Below are 22557 nucleotides of genomic sequence, written 5' to 3'. Positions count from 1 at the left end.
TTAAAATCTACTTCAGTAAAAGTACAAAAGTATTGGTATCAAAATGTACTTAAAGTGTACTTAAAGTACCAAAAGCACTAAAATGTTTGAAAATAGCCGATCTACAAGCTCACAACGCGAGCTTGTAGATCTAGGCTATACCTAGGCTATTTTCAAATAGCCTAGGTATAGGGGTAAAGTGGTTAATGTATGTTTTATAATGTAATAATGTATATCTGCAAAGTAACTAGTAGCTAAAGTTTTCAAATAATTGTAGTGGAGTAAAAGTACAATATTTGCCTCTGAGATGTAGTGTAGTAGAAGTAAAAGTACTGAAAACTGGAAATACTCAAGTAAAGTAAAAATACCTCAAAATTGTACGTTAAGTACAGTACTTGAGTAAATGTACTTCCCAACACTGCGAGTAGCTGCCTTGCATAATCATCCTCGTCTTCATACCTATTGATCCTCAAAACACAAGTACGACCATTCTGACTTCCCAACTGTCGGTAGGAGTGAACACGCTTTGTCCTCTGCGAGTTAATATTTGATTGCTTTAATATTTGATTGCTTTAGTTTTTTGTTAATAGATTTGGCTCCGGGCCACATTGGCTGTCGTCGCCCGGCTGTAATTGTGATGGAGAAAAAAGTTCATGGTTGAAAAGATACAAGACAAGCATTCTATTAGTCTGCTCCGGGGCATGCTGCTCTACCTACAGAGAACATGAAAGGACAGTTTCCCAGGGTGTGTGTGAGTGTGTGCACATGGCAGGGGCCAATCAGATTCTTCTTCTCACCTATTGTGACAAAATAATCTTGATCTTTTCATTTCCGTCCAAGCAAAGCGTTCAATCTGACACCCGCATCCTTGTTTTGAACAATGAAAAAAACTAAACATAACAACAAAACAGATTAAAGGGATAGTTCACCCAAAAAAAATATTTTTTTCTATCAATTATTCACCCTATGGAGACTTGAATTCATGGATATCTTTTTAGTTTTTGTCGCATTCCTAAGCCAATAATTTGATGACCAGGGGACCGGTAGGCAGCGGTTCCGGTAGGAGACACAAAGGAGACTCTTTGTGTCTCCTACCGGAACCGCTGCCGGTCGTCAAATGATTGCCTTAGGAATGCGACAAAAACAAACAAAAAAATCTGTGAATTCAAGTCTCCATAGGGTGACTAATCGATTGAAAAAAAAGTCATTTTGGGGGTGAACTATCCCTTTAACAACAAAGAAAGCCTAAACCAAGTCAAATAAAAAAAAGCTACATATACTTGAGTCCAGTTTCCGATTTTAAAGCTCCGCATCGATGTTTCGAGACTCACATTATCATGACCTCGAACTGGGGGTGGTGGGGGGGGGGGGTGGGTTTCATCAGAGTGTCACTGTGAGGATGCCAACTGGGTCAATGGTGCGTGAAACTGCCTCCTTTTATTGGCATGGCATTCAATCAGTTCCTCTTGACTATATGTCCTTGGCTTTGTGGTGGTGGTGGCGGCGTGGGGGGGCGTGGGGGGTGGGGGTACCCATTATAATAGTATACTGCACCTGCCCTCATCTTACCACCCGATCCTTCTTAATATACACCGCTCTCCCCGTCCCTCCTCCATTCTATCTCTGCATAAATGCAATCAGCCTCGTCTAGATAGGCACAGCCTCCCTCTCTCACTTCTCCCTCTGTTGTTTCTGACTGATTATACAGCACCACCATTCTTCTGTTTCGCTTCCACCCCTCTATCCATCCTTCTCCCTCCTCCCCCCTCCTCTGTAGATTCCAGAGGAGTTGGCTGAGTGCCAACGGTTCCACCCCCCACCCCCTCATGCCCCACCCACCCTTCCACCCCCCCCGCCCTGACCTCCTTGTGTGTACATCTACCTATAGATCATCTGGCCTCACCCACCTCATCTACATAGAAAAATAAAGACGCCAACTGGAACCAAAACTGGTTCTTCAGACGAGTGATGCCTATAGATAGAAGAAGCATTTTTGAGTGAGTAGCACCCTTTCCCGGCCATTATTATTATAGACAGAGAACGGGAGATGGTAAAGTGGAAGGAAATACCCTAAGCAGAAGTATAGGAATTTGGAGAAATACTGTAGTGACGGGCCATTCTGTTTTCAGACTGTTGTCCCTCTGATACTATGCCTCTCAATAATGATTGAAAAGAGAACACATCAAAGGAGAATGCTTTCTTTCATATCAAAGGAGGTGAAAAATATATATAGAGAGGGAAACGGAAAGGAAACCCATCGGAAACCATTTTGCATGATTTCTTTTTGACACAATATGCCGATGCCAGTAGCATTTCATCAGCGTGTGTAGTGATAGAGCGACTTGGCATGCCAGACCACCTTCGACAATGATGGCTGTCGATATTTCACTCTCAATTGCTCCCGTTATCACGCCATGCACATTCGCCTGTGTTCTGCATCAGCGTTGAGACTTAGCCGACGTGGCAGTCAGTCAGCCCCATTAAACCCCAAAGCAGTCCCTGGGCAGCCCTTTTGTCTCCTCTATTTGTTCCCCCCAGAAGCACTAAACAGCATCTCCTACGATATACACTCTAAACTAAACAACCTTTCGCCTCCCCAGAGAGGCATGCCTCTTCCTTCGCCGCGTCCGCGTCTCCGCCGACGACTTTAATCAAATATGCAGCTGTCTCTTAATCAAAACAAGGCCAATTTGCATACAGGCAGAGAGGGAGGGCAGCGGCCCCTCCCAACCTGCGCCCGTGCACGGAGCTGGCTGCGATCCAGGCAGACGAAGCGCCCTGATGTGCCAATGGTCGTGAGGAGGTGGAGAAGAAGGTGGAGGAAAGAGAGGAATGGGAGGTGTGGAGGAGGTGGCAAGAAGGGAGGGTGATGAGCGCAGGAGGGAAGGAGGGAGGGAGGGAAGGGGTGGGAGCATGTCTGGAAACAAGCAAAAATCCAAATTAAGCAAATCTCAGATGGATGTGGCACATTAACATACGTCAACAACAAACAGGGGCGCTGTGCTTCGTGTCGCCGAAAGAGTGAGTTGGCAAAGCTCAAGGGTAAACCGGGCAAAGGATCAGAGTACATTGGTATTCAGTGTGTGTATGCATGTGTGTGTGTGTGTGTGTGTGTGTGTGTGTGTGTGTGTGTGTGTGTGTGTGTGTGTGTGTGTGTGTGTGTGTGTGTGTGTGTGCGCGAGCGTGTGTAGCAGGTGGGGGTCTAAAACAGATGAAGCGATGGTGTCAACAACACAAAAAACAACTTACAACAGATTTTCAAGGCGCTGATTAGCCAATGACGAGGGGGAACACACACACACACAAGACACAAAACACTGTCTCCCAGCATGCACAGCTTTTAATAAATGCGAAGCAATTAACAAACGCCAATTACTTCAACAAATTACCTTGCGTCGATTATTTTGGCGGCACTCTGCGGCAGTTCAGGGTACGTGTGAGGCGGCCACAAGGTGACGATCTTTGGTTTTTTACTATTTTTGTGGAGGAGGATTGCGGTGTGTGTGTGTGTGTGTGTGTGTGTGTGTGTGTGTGTGTGTGTGTGTGTGTGAGAGAGAGCGTATATACTGTGGGTAGCAGTAGAAGTGAGACTGAGGATGTGTGTGTTTGAGACAGAAAGGAAGCTAGCTAGGCACTGAGGCTCTATAGTGCTACATGAGCACAGAATAGGGCAAGTCTGCTGGCTGGCTGGCAGGTACTGTATAAGTTCGCTTTGTCTGCTTGCCGGCCAGAGAACATGTCTGGCGGCATTGCGGGCTAGACTGATGCTGCTGTCTGGCTGGCAAGCGGGGTGGCTAGGGCTGGCTGGTTGGCTCATTGGCTAGCTGGCTGTTTGACTGGCAGACGGGCTGGCTGGCTTCACCAACTCTGCCTGGTAACGGCGCAGCCGGAACAGGGAACATGCAGAGAGAGAGCTGTGTTTTCTCAAGTCGGTCGATTTAGTTTTTCTTCTCTCTTCTGATTCTGAACTGAGTGTAATCTTATCTTGCTGTATTTCACTGTGACAAAAAATATTTGGGCACTATTTTTTTTATATATATATATATATACACTGTCTGTATATATATATATATATATGATATATATATATATATATATGATATATATATATCATTATAATCATAATAAAATGTTTTACCTGAAGAATATCCATTTGTGATTGTTTTGCTGGTACATTTAAAGAAAATGGAGGAAATGGTCAAATAGAGCGCTGGCATTGTTCTTTCATTACCGACACAAATCGCCATTTCCATGCCAACAGGCTCTGGCGACGTGCCAAAAGGGGAGTAACATGGCGGTGGGTGGGTGGAGTGGGTGCAGTGATGCAGTATACAATCCAGCCGAGACGTATACCCGCTGTTACTCTTGGCAAAGGGTTTTTCCAAATGTACTCAGCAGCGCCGTCACAGAGACGAGGTGTGCTTGCCCTTCCAGACAACTGCATTCGTTATCTCAAAGTTAATGCTGAACAGGTTTCCAGTCAATGAAAAACAGAACCGCCCTGCCCCTTTTTTGTTTTTTTGCCCCCGAAAAGGTCGGTCCAGCATGAATAAGCTCTGTCTCCTTAATTATTCTGTCCTCTATTTATCATTTTGGAAAGCCACATACACTGGCGTGTTGGTTCTAGTTATGCTATTTTCTCCGGCGATTTGGCATAGAGGGAAAAAAACGATAGACCCCGGGGGGACCCCGATCAACAAAGTATATAGGGTTGAATTGGTTAACAGACCTCCGCAGTCCCACCACCCCTGTCCTTCTAGCCAACAAGTCATCTGCTAGCACAATATGGTTCCCAAATTGGGGGTCGGGATCCCCAGGGGGGTCCCCACATGATTTTGGGGGGGTCCCCAGATGATTAATGTGCAACATTGTTTTCTCACTCAACAGTAAACAAACCAACATACAGTTAAATGTATACAGGGTATCTGCACGTTTGTAAAGTTACAATTTAAGGACTTTTAAGACCTTTTTAATACCTCTAAAATGAAAATAATAATAATAATAAAAAATAAACTAACAATAAGTCCATTACTACATCAAAAGTAACCAACAAACTATACTATAAAAAATGGTCAAACATCTGCCAAATTGTCAAATATTACCTAAGAAGGAAGCAAACATTTGGAAAATAGCTTGTAGATTGGCTATTTTCACAATATTTAGTCAAACTAAATGTAATGCCACAACTCCTACAACTCCAAGTGCTTATGAGGATGGGGGGTCCTCAGTTCAAATATGAATATTTTGGTGGTTGCGGTCTGAAAGGTTTGGGAACACTTGTGCTAGCAGACACACCAGACACAGTGAGTAATAAAACTCCATTCACTATTCTACCCTTCTTGAGTTGACTGAGTTTACACATACTGATACTAGTCAATGACATTCAGTACTGCTGAGGGGCTTAATGAATACAGACCACCCAGTGTTTCAGTGTGGTGCCCACCCACCTCCCAGAACTGAGTACCGGCTGTCAGCAGGAGCCAACAGCAGTGCAACTCGAGGGACATCGACCTACAGTAACATGCTCTTGGGAATGCTGCTCACCGGGGGGGGGGGGGGGGGGGGGTCTACAAATACGATACCACTGGTTCTCAAAGTGGGGACCCCCAGTGGTCCTTGGGGGGGGGGGGTTCCAGGGGGTACCTAGCAAAATGAGGAACAATTTAAACACTTGAGCCCCATTTTATTGTTCAGCAAATAGATCCCCTCTTATGGGGATCTATTTGGGGGGTCTTGTTGTTTGAGAACCACTGCTATACCTTTACCTTACAAGCCATTTCTGACAGAGTATCGCTGAAAGACCTTGGGTTCCATCTTCAAATGGAGGATCATAAAGCTGTTGGAGTTATATATATATATAGCTATGTAATTAGGTCACATGGTCCACTGTCACTGCAAATTAACCAACTACCAATACTGTTGTCACAAGACCACATGATGAAGATGGGGATGCTACCAATAAAATGTGTATTTTCCCCCCTGAGCCAATGCCATGTGCCAATGGCTTTTCTTGATAGCGCAGGTATGAAAATAAGAATTAGTCTAGGTCAGATTCCCCAAAATCCCCAAAACATGGAGGTCAGTGTGTAGAGCTGCCAGAACGTATACGTGTTGTGGAGTCTCGCCTCAATACCCACGATCAGGTGAGAGTTCACATACTGTAGGGCCAGCAAGCACAGTGACGGAAGAGTTCAGCACCTCGGACAGCGCCACTGCCTTGGCCTTGTCATCGATGGGAGGTATGTCCCTAATTCCATTCTCTCTCAGTTTGATGTGTTGGCACCTGTGCGCTGCCTGATGGGCTGAAGGCAGCTACACTGAATTCGTTAATCAAATTGTTTGGCTCTTAGAGACAGAATTCTGTCTCACTGTGTAGCTGGCTCTCTTCAGAGAAGGAACTCTCCCATCGGGCCTTAAGCGAATGCTCCACTGTGTTCTCCCCTGTCGCACATTTCTAATGTTTTATTACATTACTGATTGTAGCTTTTCTCTCTCCATTTTTAGGCAAAATAGGAGAGCGACTGAACACTGGAAAAAAGCACTATTGTTTGTTTGAAAGCCCCAGTTTGGGAAGAATTATGATTTATTGACTTTGGGGAACTTCCCCTGAATAAAACAACACTTTGCGTTTAAACCTTTCTGTGTGTTGGCTTGGGTCAGACTTCACAGTGTCTACTAGGTGCCTAGGCAGAGGTGCTGAAGGAGTGTAGGGGGGTATGGAGCGCTTACGATGGTCTAAAGCTCCTTATACACCGGGGGCGATTTTTTAATGCGAATAATACGGTTTTTTTAAAAACCTTATAAAGTCAATGCAAGCTTCCACGGAGCGAAAAAGCAAAGCGAAAAAGCGTCTTTTAATTATTCGGAACGAGTCCAAATTTTGCGTATATTCGCATAATCGCCGGTGTGTAATGACCTTAAGAGTTTAGTGTGCCTAGGATGCCCCTCAGGTGGGAAGAGGCGAGTATGGGGGTTGGGGGTCACTTGGAGCACAGAAGATCAAAATCGAGGGGACCAAGAAGGCCCTTGGCTTCTTCCTTCTCCCATGTCCAAAGTGAAAACCCTCCAACAGCTGGCATAGACCTGTCCCATCAAGGCGAATAGAGTGGGGCACTGCTGAGCCCAGGAGGAGTGCTCCTATGCGGTTAGAGAGTGGGGCGAGTCGGTCCCTGACTCCCCGTTTATGGTGGTTCTGAGACCTCCATGGGGTGCATGGCTATGCATTGGGCCGCTAGGGGTGTCCCTACGTCGGTCTGGCACACTGGATAGACGTGCTGGTCTAAAGCGTGGACCTCCATGCTGATCTGCGGGCTGCTATGCCTAAGATAGGTGCTTGTGGTCGGACATAGGTAGCGAGAAGGGTCCCCTGTGGTGTCAGGGGCAGACAGGGCTATCCCTATGTCAGACTGGCTCACAGGAGAGTCTGTCTGGTTAAACTCCTGAGCAAAAACAGAGTATGAGCATTAGGTGCGTGCGGATAGCAATGCTTGTCCCTCAGACAGCAGCAGGGACATGGCCCCTTATAGGCCTGGAGAATGGAGCACAGGTCATCATGGGCTATTCACCTTTCTGTTAAAAAGCTCCAGAAAAAAGACATTCGTAACAAGCAAAGGTGAACCCTATCCCTGTCACACTCCTCCACCTATGTCTAGAGACACTATAGGTTCTGAAAGTTCTGCACTGACTTCCTTCCACAACTTCTCTACACCCATAAGGATATGTCTCTTCACTGTATCCCCGCACTGAGGAGACCATCTTCCCCATAAACCTGATGGCCCAGCTCAGTCCCCGAATCTGGAGATTATTAAATCTGTAACGGGGTGAGGGGGACAACCCAGGACTCCCTGGACTTACAACCCTTTTACAACAATGTTTGAGCTGGACAAAAAGCAGATTTGGATTCCATACCCCTAAATAACATGTATGCCATAAATTAACACGATTTGCCTTCAGCACTTAAAATAAGCACATTTTCTTCTGCCTCGACTAAATCTTGAAAGTGTCATTTCAACCCATTTAGACCTGATGCAGATTCTAACAACGGCTTCTAAATCCTAACAGTTTTCTGAAAAACAAAAAATGCATGTTGCTATATATATATATATATATATAGAAACGTCTGAAATAACACAGATGGTGTCCCACATTGAAAGGTATAACACTGTATAGGTTGAACAGGTCTAAATGGGTTTCAGTAAGTTAACACGTGCAAGAAAGTGTCCACACATAATGTGCTCCACAGCATGGTGCAATCGTTCTTTGATTATCTGTTTGTTTGTTTGGACTGCAGTCTGAGCAGCATGAAGGAGACAGAGACACGCTGAGCTATATATAGTAGAGAACAATAGCTAAGGCCACGTGAGCAGTGGCTGCAGTAGCTGTATTAAAGCATTTAAGAGTAATTTTCTGTCTGTGACTGACAGACATATTGCATGAAAAAGCAATACTGTATGCTGAGAACTTCAGTTCAGTGCATCACACGTGAACAATTACTGAGATGACACACATGATGGAATTAATAAACAATATACAAACCGAAAACAGGTGGCGGACACGTGGTTCACAGCAGCCTAATATAATTCTGTGATATACAGTATCAGCCTACCCAACTGCTTGTTGGTTTGATTATTCACAGGGCTGTGAATAGCACGGTGGAGAAAAGGGCAAGCTAAAGCTATTACGAAAATGCCAAAAACTCCCATTAAGCTGTCAAGAATTAATAATTCACACTTTCTTCAAGTCTCTCTCATTCTTTCTGCATGAAAGGTCCCTCTGAACAGAAGAGGTGCTCTGGCAAATAAAAGGTGAGAGGGGGGGTAAGTAGTGTGGTTAGCTGTGGATATCAGCTTTTTCTCTCTCTGAGATTGTTCAGCAGCATGTGGGAAGGGAATCACAAGGTGCTCTTTTGCCTGCTGGTAAAATAACCTGGCCAGAAGAAAGGATATACGGGGAAGAGGGAGGGAAACGGCTCAGGGAGTCACTGTGAAAAGGTGAGATAGAGGCTGAACAGCCATTTTGAATGCTAAGCTTCAGCATTTAACAACAGCTATCAAAAGATCCTGGCCATTGACTGTATATAAATCCTGACCCAAGTCCCACACAAAAGTGCCTTCAAACAAAAGCATTTGCATTCAGCCACAATGCAGTTTGCTCAATGCCTCTCCCAAAGGGATCCAACATATTAGCATCTCTTGAAACTCTTGTAAAAGGCAAAGAATAAAAGGGGTTGAGAAGGTTGCGAGAAGTAGCGTAGTTAACACAGTTAACCCAATTATTTATTACAGGTACTCACTGTGAATACTTAAGATATGTTGACCACAAATTGATTAAGGTATTCACAGTACAATATCTGTGTATCGAAAAGGTTATTTTTGAACTGGTTATTTACACACCATGCTATGAATCAATGTACTGTATTTGTATTATTTACGCTGCAAATTGATGCAAAACTATTGTAATGAGACTGTCTGTATGTTAAATCTAGTCTACTGGTAATCATTCTGTCCACCTGAAGCGGTGCTGAAGCGGCTCAACTGCTATGCAACCCTCTGTTCTACCAACACTACTGGGAGTAGATTGTCTATGTACAATTTGGACAATATTTATACCTGTGAATATCTTCTGCATCTATAAAGCATGAAATCTCTGTGAGCGTTCACACGATCAACTTCAAAGAAAACTTGGCTTGTGTATTGCTGAGGACCCAAGGAATTTCAAAACAGAATCTATAAATCCACAAATCTGTGTATATCTGTGTCTTTGTCCCTTTTATGACCATACAGAGATCCCTGTTGTTGTTGTCATCATCAACAACAATATAAACATCATAGACTGGCCTCCAAGTACTATGATAATGGGTATTGTACTCTGACAATGGGTACAACAGGTATTACATATTACATAACAGAAGAGGCATGTGTTCCGAACAGGCATTGCACTAGTACTGTATGCGGCACTTTGACTACACTTATATATATCTACAACTGTTAAAATCTCTTTCACCACACTAATTCCCAGGCAGTCCCAAGTGCTGATTGGGCGAAGCAAGATTTCTCATATACCTCGGTGGTTCTCAACCTGTGGGTCGGGACCCCCAGGGGTGTCCCCTTATGATTTTAGGGGGGTCCCCAGATGACAATTTAATGCCTTTTTAATACCTCAATTGTTTTTATAAAATAAAAGAAAAAATACCATTACTGCATAAAAAGTTATCAACAAACTATACTATAAAAAGTTAAACAGGTCAAACATAAGCCAAATTGTGGGGGAACCCCCCTGGTTTCTGGTACTCTTTTCCTAATTCCAATGCATTAATACTTACTCTTATTTATTTGTAGTATTAGTGTTATTTGTTACTCCTATTGCTGTACAGTATCTCCTTTTTTGTATCTGTCCTGTGTTTCAAACAAGGCTCTAGTGCAATAGGCTGCATGGACCATGCAGTCAGCAGATCCACAGTATAGCATTCCATAGGAACAGTGTCACAATTATCATTATCTCTCACCTTCATGCTTCAGGCTCTGTCTGTTTGTCTTTGTGTCTTTGTGCGGATGGCTAGCCGTTTAGGTACTGTACCGAGCGACAAAGTTAGATAAGTGTCAGACAGATAGTTAGCGTCACACAGTTTTCATTATCTCTCACCTTCATGTTTGTCAATGTCACAGCACAGCGCCTTTTTACAGTACGTAGTGCCGTCTCAGTCCAATGAGTCAGTCCAGCCCAGGGAGATGGTGACAGGAAAAGGCAAAGCAGGAGCTGCTGGTGTATGAAAAGGTGATAGTGACCTCAGACAATACACTGAATTGTCAACATTATCATCAACATATGAGACCATAACAGCAGTGGTGGAAGACTTACTCACATTTTTTACTTAAGTAAAATCAATACCCTATTGCGGAAATAGTCTGTTGCAAGTACAAGTTTGATATTCAAAATGTACTTGAGTAAAAGTACAAAAGTATTGGCATCAAAATGTACTTGAAGTACCATAAGTAAAAGTACTAATTTCACAAGTTTTCAAATGTATAAATATCCTTTCAAAATAGCAGATCTACAAGCTCACAACGTGTCGCTTTGTGACACGTTGTTAGCTTGTAGATCGGATATTTTCAAATTGCCAAAGTATATATATATAGGACTGAAGTGGTTTTGTAATAATAATCAAAATCTACAAAGTAACTAGTAACTTGAGTTTTCAAATAATTGTAGTGGAGTAAAAAGTAAAGTACAATATTTGCCTCTGAGATGTAGTGGAATTGAAGTACAAGTATTGAAAATTGGAAATACTCCAGTAAAAGTAAAAATTCCTGAAAAGTGTAAGTACTTGAGTAAATGTACTTAGTTACTTTCCATTTCACCACTGCATAACAGTTGAGCATATGACAGTATGAGAATGAAAAGCCCCAATTAATTCAGTGTTGTATTATAGGAGCAGCAACCCCACATTTAATGATGTGGTCATTATTTTAATATTGAAAAAAATAATTGCATTAGTACTATCACTGATGGAGTAAAAATAATTGCATTAATTTAGTACTATCACTGATGGGAGTTAAAATAAATTATCCCAGAAAAAAAAACTATTAACCAGGAGAATGTTTGAGTATATATCTGTAAATAACGGCTATGGTAATGACTCTTTCAGGGATATTCATAGGTAGCCTATATCTACTGTAATTTCAGTTTGTGTCCTTTAATTACAATAAAGTATCTTTCACATTGTGCAAGCTATGACAGCTCTTAGTTTTTACCTCTTGAGTTGACATTTCTTCAAGAACATCAATGTTGCTGGATGCTCTTCCAAAGTGCTTTCCAGTTCACATGTTTGAGCTAACGTTAGCCTATAGACCAATTATTTGTTTACTAACATTGAGACTGGATGCACAGCACAGGTGATTGTTTCATGCAATCAATTCTCAACCTGTTGTTTTACCCCGACCCCCTCTTGTGTGTTGGCTAGTGAGGCGCGTCCGAGCGTGACCTGACAGAATGGGTTTCATTTGGAGCTAGTATGACGTTTGGAGCCAGTGTGACGTCGTCTGTTAAGGGGCTACTTGTTGAAAAGACCAAATAACTACAGTCAACCTTTACAGAAATTATACAAATACATTCCATCCAAATGCTTAAGAATTCAATCATTTCAATGTAAACAACTCTGCAGCCCTCTTCAGCCGGGTGTCCTGATTGGTTGGATGCTGACACTTGTTCTCTGTGTGGAGCAGCTCTTTAATTGGCCACGTCTGGCCCCTGGTTGATTTATATTTCGTCGTACGAAGGTGTCAATACTTTTTGCCACATGACGACACCTGCGTGGACAGGAGGCCCCATGAGAATTTGCTAACATCCAAATATTGTTGTTTTTGAAGCCTTATTGTCATACTTAGAAACCTTAAAACATTGTACAAACACTAAGAAATACAGAAGAATCTGTGAAGAATATGGTATTGCCAAGTCTATAACGAGCTTATTTATATTTGATATTTTGTCAATAATAATAATGATAAACACTGTGCACCATTAAAAAATATATTTATTTTATATTTATTCTCAAACCTTTTCATATCACAGTCACGGTCCGGACCCCTAAATTACTAGGCCTATATGCAGCCTGTTTAGCGCGGACCCCCATCTGAAAATATTTTGTGCCAGGGACCCCCATACAAGATTTGTGTAGACCTAGTTACAAGTTTTAACATTTGTCCTAGGTAAAAAAATAAATAAATCAGATCTACAAGCTCAATGCGAGCGGCGTTGTGACCTTGTAGACCTTTGTGCTAAGGACCCCCTCGAAAATGAGATGGTGGATCTCAAGGGGTTTATCCTTCTAATAAAAGGTACTATATATAGATCTGGCTATTTCTAAAGTGGTTCTCATTTTGATGCCATACTAATTATTTTTACTGGGGATCCCCTGGAACACCCTCAAGAACCAGTGCTAGTCTAGACAGACCATAGCTCTATAGTCTCTAGACCACTGTTTTCCAAACAGTGGGTCGGGACCAATCTTTGGGTCGCGGACCAATTTGTGTGGGTTGAGAATAAATATCCCCTTTTTTCATTTCCTATTATTTCAAAAGATTTTTAAAAGTTTCAACAAAAAAAAATGACAACTCTTCATTGTTTTTTCATAAATAAAGTATTTCACAAATACAAATATTACTAGCTTGGGTCGTGGTCAAATGTGGGGGGGTCCAGGGGGTCCCCAGAAAAATTTGTTAATATAGCATCAAAATCAGTTTAACCACTTTAACTATTTTATACTTGGGCTACTAGAAGAAAAAAAAAATCTAAAAGCTCACAATTTGTGACGCGCAATGCGTCAAGGTTGTATTTTCAAAACATTTAGAAAAATCTTGAAAATTTGTGAAACGTTTAGAAAATTGTAAGAAAAACAAAGGTCCCAGGACCGAAACGTTTGCTTTTTTAATTCCTATGAACACAGAGCACTTGATGAGCATTTAAAATAAATAAATGATATTTTCTTAAGTCTTTCTAAGGAGTTTTCCTTAATTTTGAGTCTTGTTCTGCCAGTTTTCCTCATGGGGGTGCCTGGAATAAAATCTTTTCAGATTGGGGTCTGTGGCAAAATACAAAAAAATCTGTTTCTGTCAACATGGCAATTTGCCAATAACAATGAATAAACATAACTTTATATAGAACTTTTTCAAAAGAGTTTACAATGAAGACCACAAACTGTCAACAATAAAAATATCGATCTTTATTTCTTTGAGATATATCAAAGATAAACCTTATTCTATAATACCATAACAAATTACACAATAACTATACAACAGTAAACAAACTGTAATCCCATTAGTAATTTTCTTTAAGTCAGAGACCACAATAATCATCTTGGCTTTTGAATCTTGCTTTTTAAACCCGTTTTTGTGCGAGTGTCGGAGGAATGAATCATTTGATATGATTGAATGCAACACTGTACTTCCTGAAACATATCGACGTAAATATAATCTTATCAGACATTTACTGAGATTGTCCGACGTTGAAGGTGGTGGTTTTTGGTGGCACATATCCATACACTCTGTGGTAAAAGGTTCACCCATCTTCTAAAGTAACACCATAGGATTAGGAATATGAGTTATAATTATTCATTGGATGGATTTATCACATTGCAATCATTCATTCATACAAGTTTGAATATATCAATGACCGGTACTGGCTACTTATGAACTTTACTAGGAGGAAAAGTCCTTGGAAGCTATTTACATTGTAGCCTAGGCCTTTAAGAGTACAGCATATTATATGAATGAATAAAACAAAATACACTGCCCGAAAACCATCACTATTTACTGTAAGACCTGAAAGATTCTTTGAAAGTCCATAGTTGTACTGAAATGAATTGGATTACGCAAAAAAGTACACATAAATACCTACCCATAAATCTATTCTCTATGTGCTTCTCTTTAGAACGACAAAAAAAATACATTTATTTGGTTTACAGTCAAGAAAATCGATTGATAATGAGGATGGATGAACGCAATGGCATGGCAGCTCCACACATTCACCCCATCCTCATAATCAACAACACAATTTTACAACAACAGCAATAAAAATACAATAGTAAATGAGCCATGTAAAATGCACAGTAGGACTGAGGCTGGAACAAAACAAATTGGCATTACATAAAGGGGATTTTGGGAAATGGGTCGTTTGGCAAAAATAAAAAAAAGGTTCTTAAAAACATCTTAACAGAGAACGGGGGTTGTCATTTTTAACAGCTGCTCCACACTGCAGATGTTTTTATTCTATTTTGCAGTGCAGATGTGTCGATGTCTTCTCTCCCTCCATAATACTATAAGACTAAACTAGATCCCGACTCTAGCATCTACACATTACTAATGCACGACAAGACAAAATAGAAGTCACTGAAAAAGCTACTCGTTTGACTTCGATCTATTATCGTCTGATGTGCCATACTTCATTTTGAACACCTGGCTTAGGTTCCAGCTCTTGTCAAACGAGGAGCTCCTGCTTTTGTACACAGCCAGCATGATTTGGTGTACGCAACTTCAACACAAGCTGTGGTTTAGGCAGTTTATAGCAACGACGGCTCCCTAGGTAATCTCACTGTGTGTGTGTGTGTGTGTGTGTGTGTGTGTGTGTGTGTGTGTGTGTGTGTGTGTGTGTGTGTGTGTGTGTGTGTGTGTGTGTGTGTGTGTTAAGATGGATGTGGAGCATGTACTGTATGCAACTATGCATTCACATACTGTATATATGTGTAATCACACTTGTGTGAAGCAGAGTGAAACCTTTGCATTCTTTTCATTTTGTGATATTTTACGACTCAGTTATCTGGCCAATGCACAGTGATCTCTCTACATCTCGTGGGACAGAGCATCATGCTTAACAGCAACCCCGTTGGCTTTCACGCTGGGGACCGCATTGGGCTGACCATTAGCCTTGGGAGGACCACTGGGCTGGCCGGTGGGCGGCTGGGAGTCGGGGCCGGCATTGGACTCATTTAAGCGGCGAACTCGGTACATCTCATAGTGGATGCTGGCTGTGATGTCCTTGATGTTCTGCATGTGTGTTCTGAAAAAAAAGGGCACAATGTTAGACTGAAACTTTTAAACGTGAGGCCTTGTACTCATAATTGTGTAAAACAAAACTAAAAATGAAATTGTTAGGTGTTATTGGGTTTATTGTGGCCATTTTCACAGAAACTATAGATACAAAGAGCATATAAATGAGGATCTTCCTTGCAAAACAACTTACATAAAAGCATAAGTGTTAGTTTTAAATGTCACCCAGTACTCATAATTGTGTAATACAAAAAATGAAATTGTTAGGTGTTATTGGGTTTATTGTGGCCATTTTCACAGAAAGCATAGATAAAGAGAGCATATAAATGAGGATCTTCATTGCAAAACAACTTACATAAAAGCATTAGTGTTAGTTTTAAGTGTCACCCAGGCTTATCAGAAAAACAATAAAAACTAGAAAAAGTGCTCCTCGGAGCACAGGTCTCCGCCAGGTCAGGTACGTTATTGTGGCCTCCTGGTGGCGCTATAATAGGCCAATGTGAAAAGGGTGCCATTTATTCTTAGGTCTTTCACGGCAATCAGACACCGCATTCATGATTTGAGGCATTTTGTTCCAAAAATGTGTTTTGCTAAATTAGACCTGCTGGTGGCGCTATAACAGGCCAATGTGAAAAGGGTGGCATTTCTTTCTCGGCCTAGTGGGAATGTGCGTGTGAAAATTCACGGAAATCGCAAGCTGCGTGCATAGTTTGAGGCTTTTTGTTCAAAACGGACCAATCCTGCAAACTTTGGAAGCCAACCATAGGCAATGAGGATGGAATATGGGAAATCGGACAGATTTGTGTTGATCACATGACTATAGAGATACTGTGTACCGATTTGCATGACGTTTGGATAAAATCTGTAGGAGTAATGTAAAAAAAAAAGGGTTTTGCACAAATCGGCCTCCTGGTGGCGCTATAACAGGCCCATGTGAAAAAATTGGGGCAGAGGTTCTGAATTGGCATCCAGGGAGTGTGTGTGCACAGTTTCGGAGCGACCGGGCCAACGGTGCCAGAGATTAGCTGCTAACACACAGACAGGACGGACGGACGGACGGACGGACGGACGGACGGACGGACGAAAACATACTCTCTCGCCATGCCTTTCGGCCTGGTGGAGACAACAAAGCTTGGCTAACATAAAGAAAAAACAATAGGAAAGCCATTCGCACCTAAGAATTCTATAACAAGAAGTTAAACGTACCTGATGAGAAGGTCTCGAAGGTAAGCAAACTCACAGTGTGCAATATTCTCAACTGCAAAAAGAGAAAGGAAATGTTGTCAAATTACATTGTATGAAAGAAAACTTCTGCCAGAATAATCTCCACAGGACATAACGCATGCAGAACAGGCACATATTATTGCCTTTGATTTTATTTATATATAAAAGGAGAAACACACTATTGAACATTGTTCAGAACAGTAGGCATATATATCATACACCTATTGATATTGCACACAGCAATGAAACCATCCTCCACTGCATCCACCACCCAACAAACTCACGTTATTCCATCGCCCACCACTAGATGGCAGATTTGCACTAAAGTCAGCTGAAGGACATTCTCCAACTTGACATCTGCAGCAATTTTCTTAAGTCAAGATAATACCTTCTTCCACTTCCCAGTAATTTAATACATCTCAACCGCCGCCAACACCCCCACCCCTATATTGAAGAGCGTAAATGAGACATTTTAACTAAGTCCCTGTGACAAGCCGCTGGTGCCTCCCTCTCTAGTAGGGCAAACACGTGTTTGAATTATAGATTATGTCAAGTCCATAAACGTTAAAAAAAAAGGGATACTATTTATGCAACGCTTTGAAATCCAAGGGCAGGAAATTAAATTCTCCTTGAGCGTTAGGGAGAGGAAGAGAGCGGGGTAACAGCTGGATCTGGGAGTGTTGATTAGTGGTGGAGAGAGGGAGAGCACTCTAAGTTAACTTGCAAAGAAAAACCAGTAAATACCAGTGCCCCCCAATACCAGTGCCCCCCAACCCCAATAGGACACAATGAGAGACCCTGAAACATAAACTGTGTATTTATATGCATATACATGGTTAGCTATAGGCTGAAATACACAAGTCTCTCACTCTCAATGAACATACCCCGCCCAACCCCCCCTCTCTCCCTCTCTCACACACATAAAGTGCACAGTAAATTCTTCAGTGTTAATTTAACTGGATGAAATGAAATGTCCTTCGCCCAGTTGTAACAGAGACCTTGTTTTAAGAACTATACACATCCAGAGAGGACTCCTCTGTGGCTTAATTTATTGTCAGTGATGACAAGCCCCAAATCCCTCCTCCTCCTCCTCTCACCTCCTTGCCTGTGTGAACCACCTCCTAGGCTTGCTAGAAAGGAGCCATTGTTCGCTCAGCCAGAGACCACTGCATTTCCCACACATTCAACTTATCATACAGTACATCTCCATTTGAGTCCATTTGGAAGAGCATAAGCATATTGCTAAGAGCATAAGATGCACTCTGCACCTCAACGTGAAGACGAGCAAACATATTCCATTTATACTCTACATCAGTGATTCTCAAACTTTCTTAATTTCCAGAACGCCGAGTTTGATATGCATTAGGCCACTGACCCCATTTGTTAATTTCTTTATCTCTGCGACCCCAAAACGTCACTGTAAAATCCTCTGTATATTTTTGCACAAATGGAACCATTTCCATTTCATTTCCATTTGTATGCTCTCAGAGTCCATTAAGTTTCCAACTATCAATCATTCAGCCGGAGACCCCCTGGAACCCCTTCAAGTACCCCTGGGGGTTCCCGGACCCCGCGTTCAGAACAACTGCTCAGTATACTTTTTAGACACGTTTGCCCTCCCTGAGGATTACAATTAGACATCCTTTTGGTTTTAGCAGTTTAGCTAGACGAAAAGTTCTATGCAGTTGTTGTTGGATACACGTCACGTACGGCTAGGCTACGTCTGAATGCTACAATTCTAATTAATTAATTTACTAATGTATTAATTCACTTAATAATAATAATAATGCAATCTATAATACAACAGAGAAAAAGAATTAACTGTGTTCGCCAGATATCAAAAAAGGAGGGCTCAAGATGGGTCAAGTGCATGATTCTGTGAAGGAGGATCTAGTGCTCCAGACGTTGTGACATTCCTCTGTCCAGACCTCCTCCAGCACCTCTGTTTGCCCTTCCAATCGTTCCCTGGCTCCCCGTGCGACCACCCCTCCGGCATAGGAAAACACACTCACTCATCCCTAGATGAGGCAAGGACACCCCCCCCCCCCCCCACTCCCCATGAACCTCTCTATTGGCAGTACGAGAGCTCGGCACAGTCCAACCAACATAGACAGTGTATAGAAAGTTACTGGAAGTGTGTGTGTGTGTGTGTGTGTGTGTGTGTGTGTGTGTGTGTGTGTGTGTGTGTGTGTGTGTGTGTGTGTGTGTAGTGGTGTAAAGTAACTAAGTACATTTACTCAAGTACTGTACTGCACTTAAGTACAATTTTGAGGTATTTATACTTTACTGGAATATTTCCAGTTTTCAGTACTTTTACTTCTACTCCACTACATCTCAGAGGCAAATATTGTAGTGTGTGTGTGTGTGTGTGTATGTGTGTGTGTGTGTGTGTGCGTGTTGACGTGTGCATGTGAGGTAGTGTGCTCACTGACACGTTTCCCTGCCTTATATCACAGACACAGACGGTTCAGTAAATCCCCTCCTCCTGTCTCTTAAATCTCTCTAGAATACAAACAATCAAACATGGACATGATAAACACATGCCCGGGTGTACAGTATGACGACAGACGCTTTAAATCAGCCGACTGGATTGGAACATATGCTGGCAGCAGCATAGCTACGTTTAGTACTGTAAGTCAGGCAAAGGTAAATCCGATCTGAAACGTTGACCCGTTTTCCATCGTCTATTTGGTAGGAAAATTGACCAGCTGTGCCTGTGTGTGTGTGTGTGTGTTTGACTGTGAGAGCATGTGTTAAGTGTAGGTGTTTTACCCTCTATGGTGCCCCATTTTGTTTTCCTGCCCAGAATCCGCTTTCCGTTGACCTGGTACTCCTGGTCGCTTCCCACCACGGCAAAAGGGATCATCTCCTGTTGAGTGAGTATAACACACACACACAAAAAATTGGGGCATGAAAAGCTTTGTTGTCAGGTCCTGCGTTAGTTGTTCATCTCTGAAGGGGGCTGGGTGTAAACTTCTAAGTTTCATTACAATTATAATTAGTGATACACTTATGGCAGTGGTTTTCAACCTTTTTCAACCTATGTCGACCCCTAAATTGATATACATTTGGTCCGCGGGGACCCCCATCTGAAAATGTTTTGTGCCAGGGACCCCCAGAAGCAAAGATTTGAGTAAAGAATTTTCACTTTAAAAAATATATTATATTCAAAGATATGCACACATTTTCAAGATCTTTCAAAAATAGTAGATCTACAAGCTCATAGCGCGGCGCCGCACTATGAGCTTGTATATCTGCTATTTTTGAATAGCCAAAGCCAAGTGGTTAAAATGATTGTGATGCTATGTTAACTAATTTAGCTGGGGACCCCCTGGTACCCCCCCCCCCCCCCAGGACCACTGGTGTTCCCCGGACCACTGGTTGAGAACCACTGACTTAAGGTATGCGTGTGGCTGTCATACTGTTGTGGTTTACATCCGAGCCTATTGAACTCACCCTGATTTTGTCATTGATCATCCTGTCCTCTGCATCTTCGTCAAACTCCTTCTGAGGGTACACGTCGATCCCATTGGCTCTCAGCTCTTCCCTAATCTGCATGGGGATACATTTAACAACATTAGCCATAGCGTAGCAAAAATAGCTGATCTACAAGCTCACAATGCATCTTGGTGCAACACGTTGGGAGTGTGTAGATTTTCATAATTTCTTGTACAATGAGGTATATAGGGCTGAAGAGTTTTTACCCATGCCAGTCTTGCCCAACTTGATTTAATCTTTATTTGTATTAAATCCAGTATTATCATCGTTATATTGCAATTGTTAGCACAGTCTGTGGAACATGCCACACCAACATTTCACTGCTTGTAGGGGTGTGTGTGTGTGTGTGTGTGTGTGTGTGTGTGTGTGTGTGTGTGTGTGTGTGTGTGTGTGTGTGTGTAAGTGAGACAAATAAACCCTATTGAATCTCGATTCTCAAGTGGTTAAAATGGACCCATAGTCAAGGACCCATAGTTATAATCCCGCTTTTCCAGGCAGATAATGTGTAAATAATTGTGGCTGCATCATTACGGAATACCTAAAATGCCAGATCCTTGATGATCATTTCTCCTTCTACAGTCTTCAAAAGGTTTACAAATGAGGAGGCAGAGGCGGAGACAAGAGTGGTTTTGCAGCTTTCTTTTCTATACCATAACAAGTCCATACTATTACCCACAGACAAAAGGTTGCTATAATAATCGCTCACGGAGACAGAGGAAGGGAAGTCGCTCAGACAACACACTGTAACAATCAATCAGGAGCAAAGCCTTTCTTCATCCATCATCTCACCATCTCAGCGCTGGCCTGCAGCCAACTACTAAGTCAATCCCTGTCTTTCACACACACACACACACACACACACACACACACACACACACACACACACACACACTTGTTGCTGGTAGAAGTATACAGCTGCCATTATTGAAATCATGTATACACACACAGACATCTAAGTTGGGAAGGATGGAGGACCCCATTATCACATTAAGACCGGGAAAAAGCATTTGTCATTTTAGATTTTAAGCACTTTAATCATTTTCTTATACTTTGGCTATTCAAAAATAGCTGATAAACAAGCTCGTAGCGCGGCACCGAGTGCCGCGCTACGAGCTTGTAGATCTGCTATATTTTGGGGGAAAAACGTGAAAATGTGTGCAATCGTTTTTTAATATATACCTTTTTTAAAAGCGAATTTTTTTAACTCAAATCTTTGCTTCTGGGGATTCTACAAATGTGTCCTAAATCCTAAGTAAAAAAAATATATGTTGCTATATATCAGTGGTTTTCAAGCACCCATCTCAAAATATTTTGTTTCAGCAAAGATTTGAGTTGAAAAAATAAATGTATAAATATATATATTCAAAGATTTGCACACGTTTCACATTTTCAAAATAGCCAAAGAAATCTAAAAATGACACAGACGCGCTCCCGGACTGAATGGGTTATTGAATAGAGGCCACTAGCCCACTCAACGACTTCAATAAACACTCCGTCATGCTGTTGGGGCTGGCGGTGCCGACGCTAAGTGACTCCTAATCTCCTCGACACGGAGGAGATAATGTAGAGGTTAACCACCACTACGAGAAAACACAGCCAGACATAGTTATGGCGTATAAAATGGCCGCCCCTATATCCACTATATGTCTTTATAATGGCTTATTTACAGACGGAGCGTCATAGAAAAGAGGCAAAATGGCCTTTTTCTGGAGTGATGTGCTCTAAATGAATGACTGTTCCTCCCGCACAATTACTACTTTGACTGCTTGGGTCCAGCGATCAAAGGGCTTCATTGTTTATCCCTGGAAACTTTCTCAGGGTTACATTATAGGATGCAAAACCGAGTGACATTTAACCACGAAAAAAAGCCACATCAACGGTCAGCGAGGGGAACATGAGCAGAGGCACACAGCTGGACAGACATAGGGCAGACCTCTAATAAAATAAAATAACTCTCTGGTTCCATTCTCATTATGTCCACTTGCAAGCAGAGGAACAGCAATGAAAAAAAAAAAGAAGAAAGTTTGGCTGGAGGTTTTTAAGTCAATAATCTTCAGGGCCCGACATAGCGTGTGTGGCCAACCAAAGCAACACTGTTATGAAGGCCCTGCAGCTCTGCATTCTCTGCCCCGGCTTTTTTGGTCCACTCCCTGTTTTGTCCTTACTGGACGCCGGTGTTGCGTCCGTCGAGGGAAAACGGTAGTCAAAGCGCCCACTCTGCCCGGCAAGCATGCTTTGTCAACTCTAGAATTAACCCTTTAGGACCGGGAACGCATCCGTGTCATGTCATTTTGCAAATCTTTGAATATATATATAT

General features: G+C 42.1%; 1 protein-coding gene across 1 annotated transcript in view; it reads right to left on the bottom strand.

Moving 5' to 3' along the window:
• Positions 1-13676: 13676 nt before the first annotated feature.
• The window catches only part of septin9b (septin 9b), a 93184-nt gene continuing 84303 nt past the window's right edge, over positions 13677-22557 (bottom strand). The window contains exons 7-10 of the mRNA XM_080443513.1: positions 20199-20289; positions 19515-19611; positions 16725-16776; positions 13677-15528 (exon numbers count right to left, since the gene is read on the bottom strand). Of these exons, the coding sequence (XP_080299639.1) occupies positions 15312-15528; positions 16725-16776; positions 19515-19611; positions 20199-20289 (457 nt within the window). The 3' untranslated portion in view covers positions 13677-15311. The remainder of the gene's footprint in view (positions 15529-16724; positions 16777-19514; positions 19612-20198; positions 20290-22557) is intronic.

Source organism: Gymnoscopelus braueri (assembly GCF_963280865.1).
Source record: "Gymnoscopelus braueri genome assembly, chromosome: 2".
NCBI classification, from domain to species: domain Eukaryota; kingdom Metazoa; phylum Chordata; class Actinopteri; order Myctophiformes; family Myctophidae; genus Gymnoscopelus; species Gymnoscopelus braueri.
The sequence above is the reverse complement of the archived record's forward strand: the minus strand, read 5'-3'. Positions and strand labels throughout refer to the sequence as shown.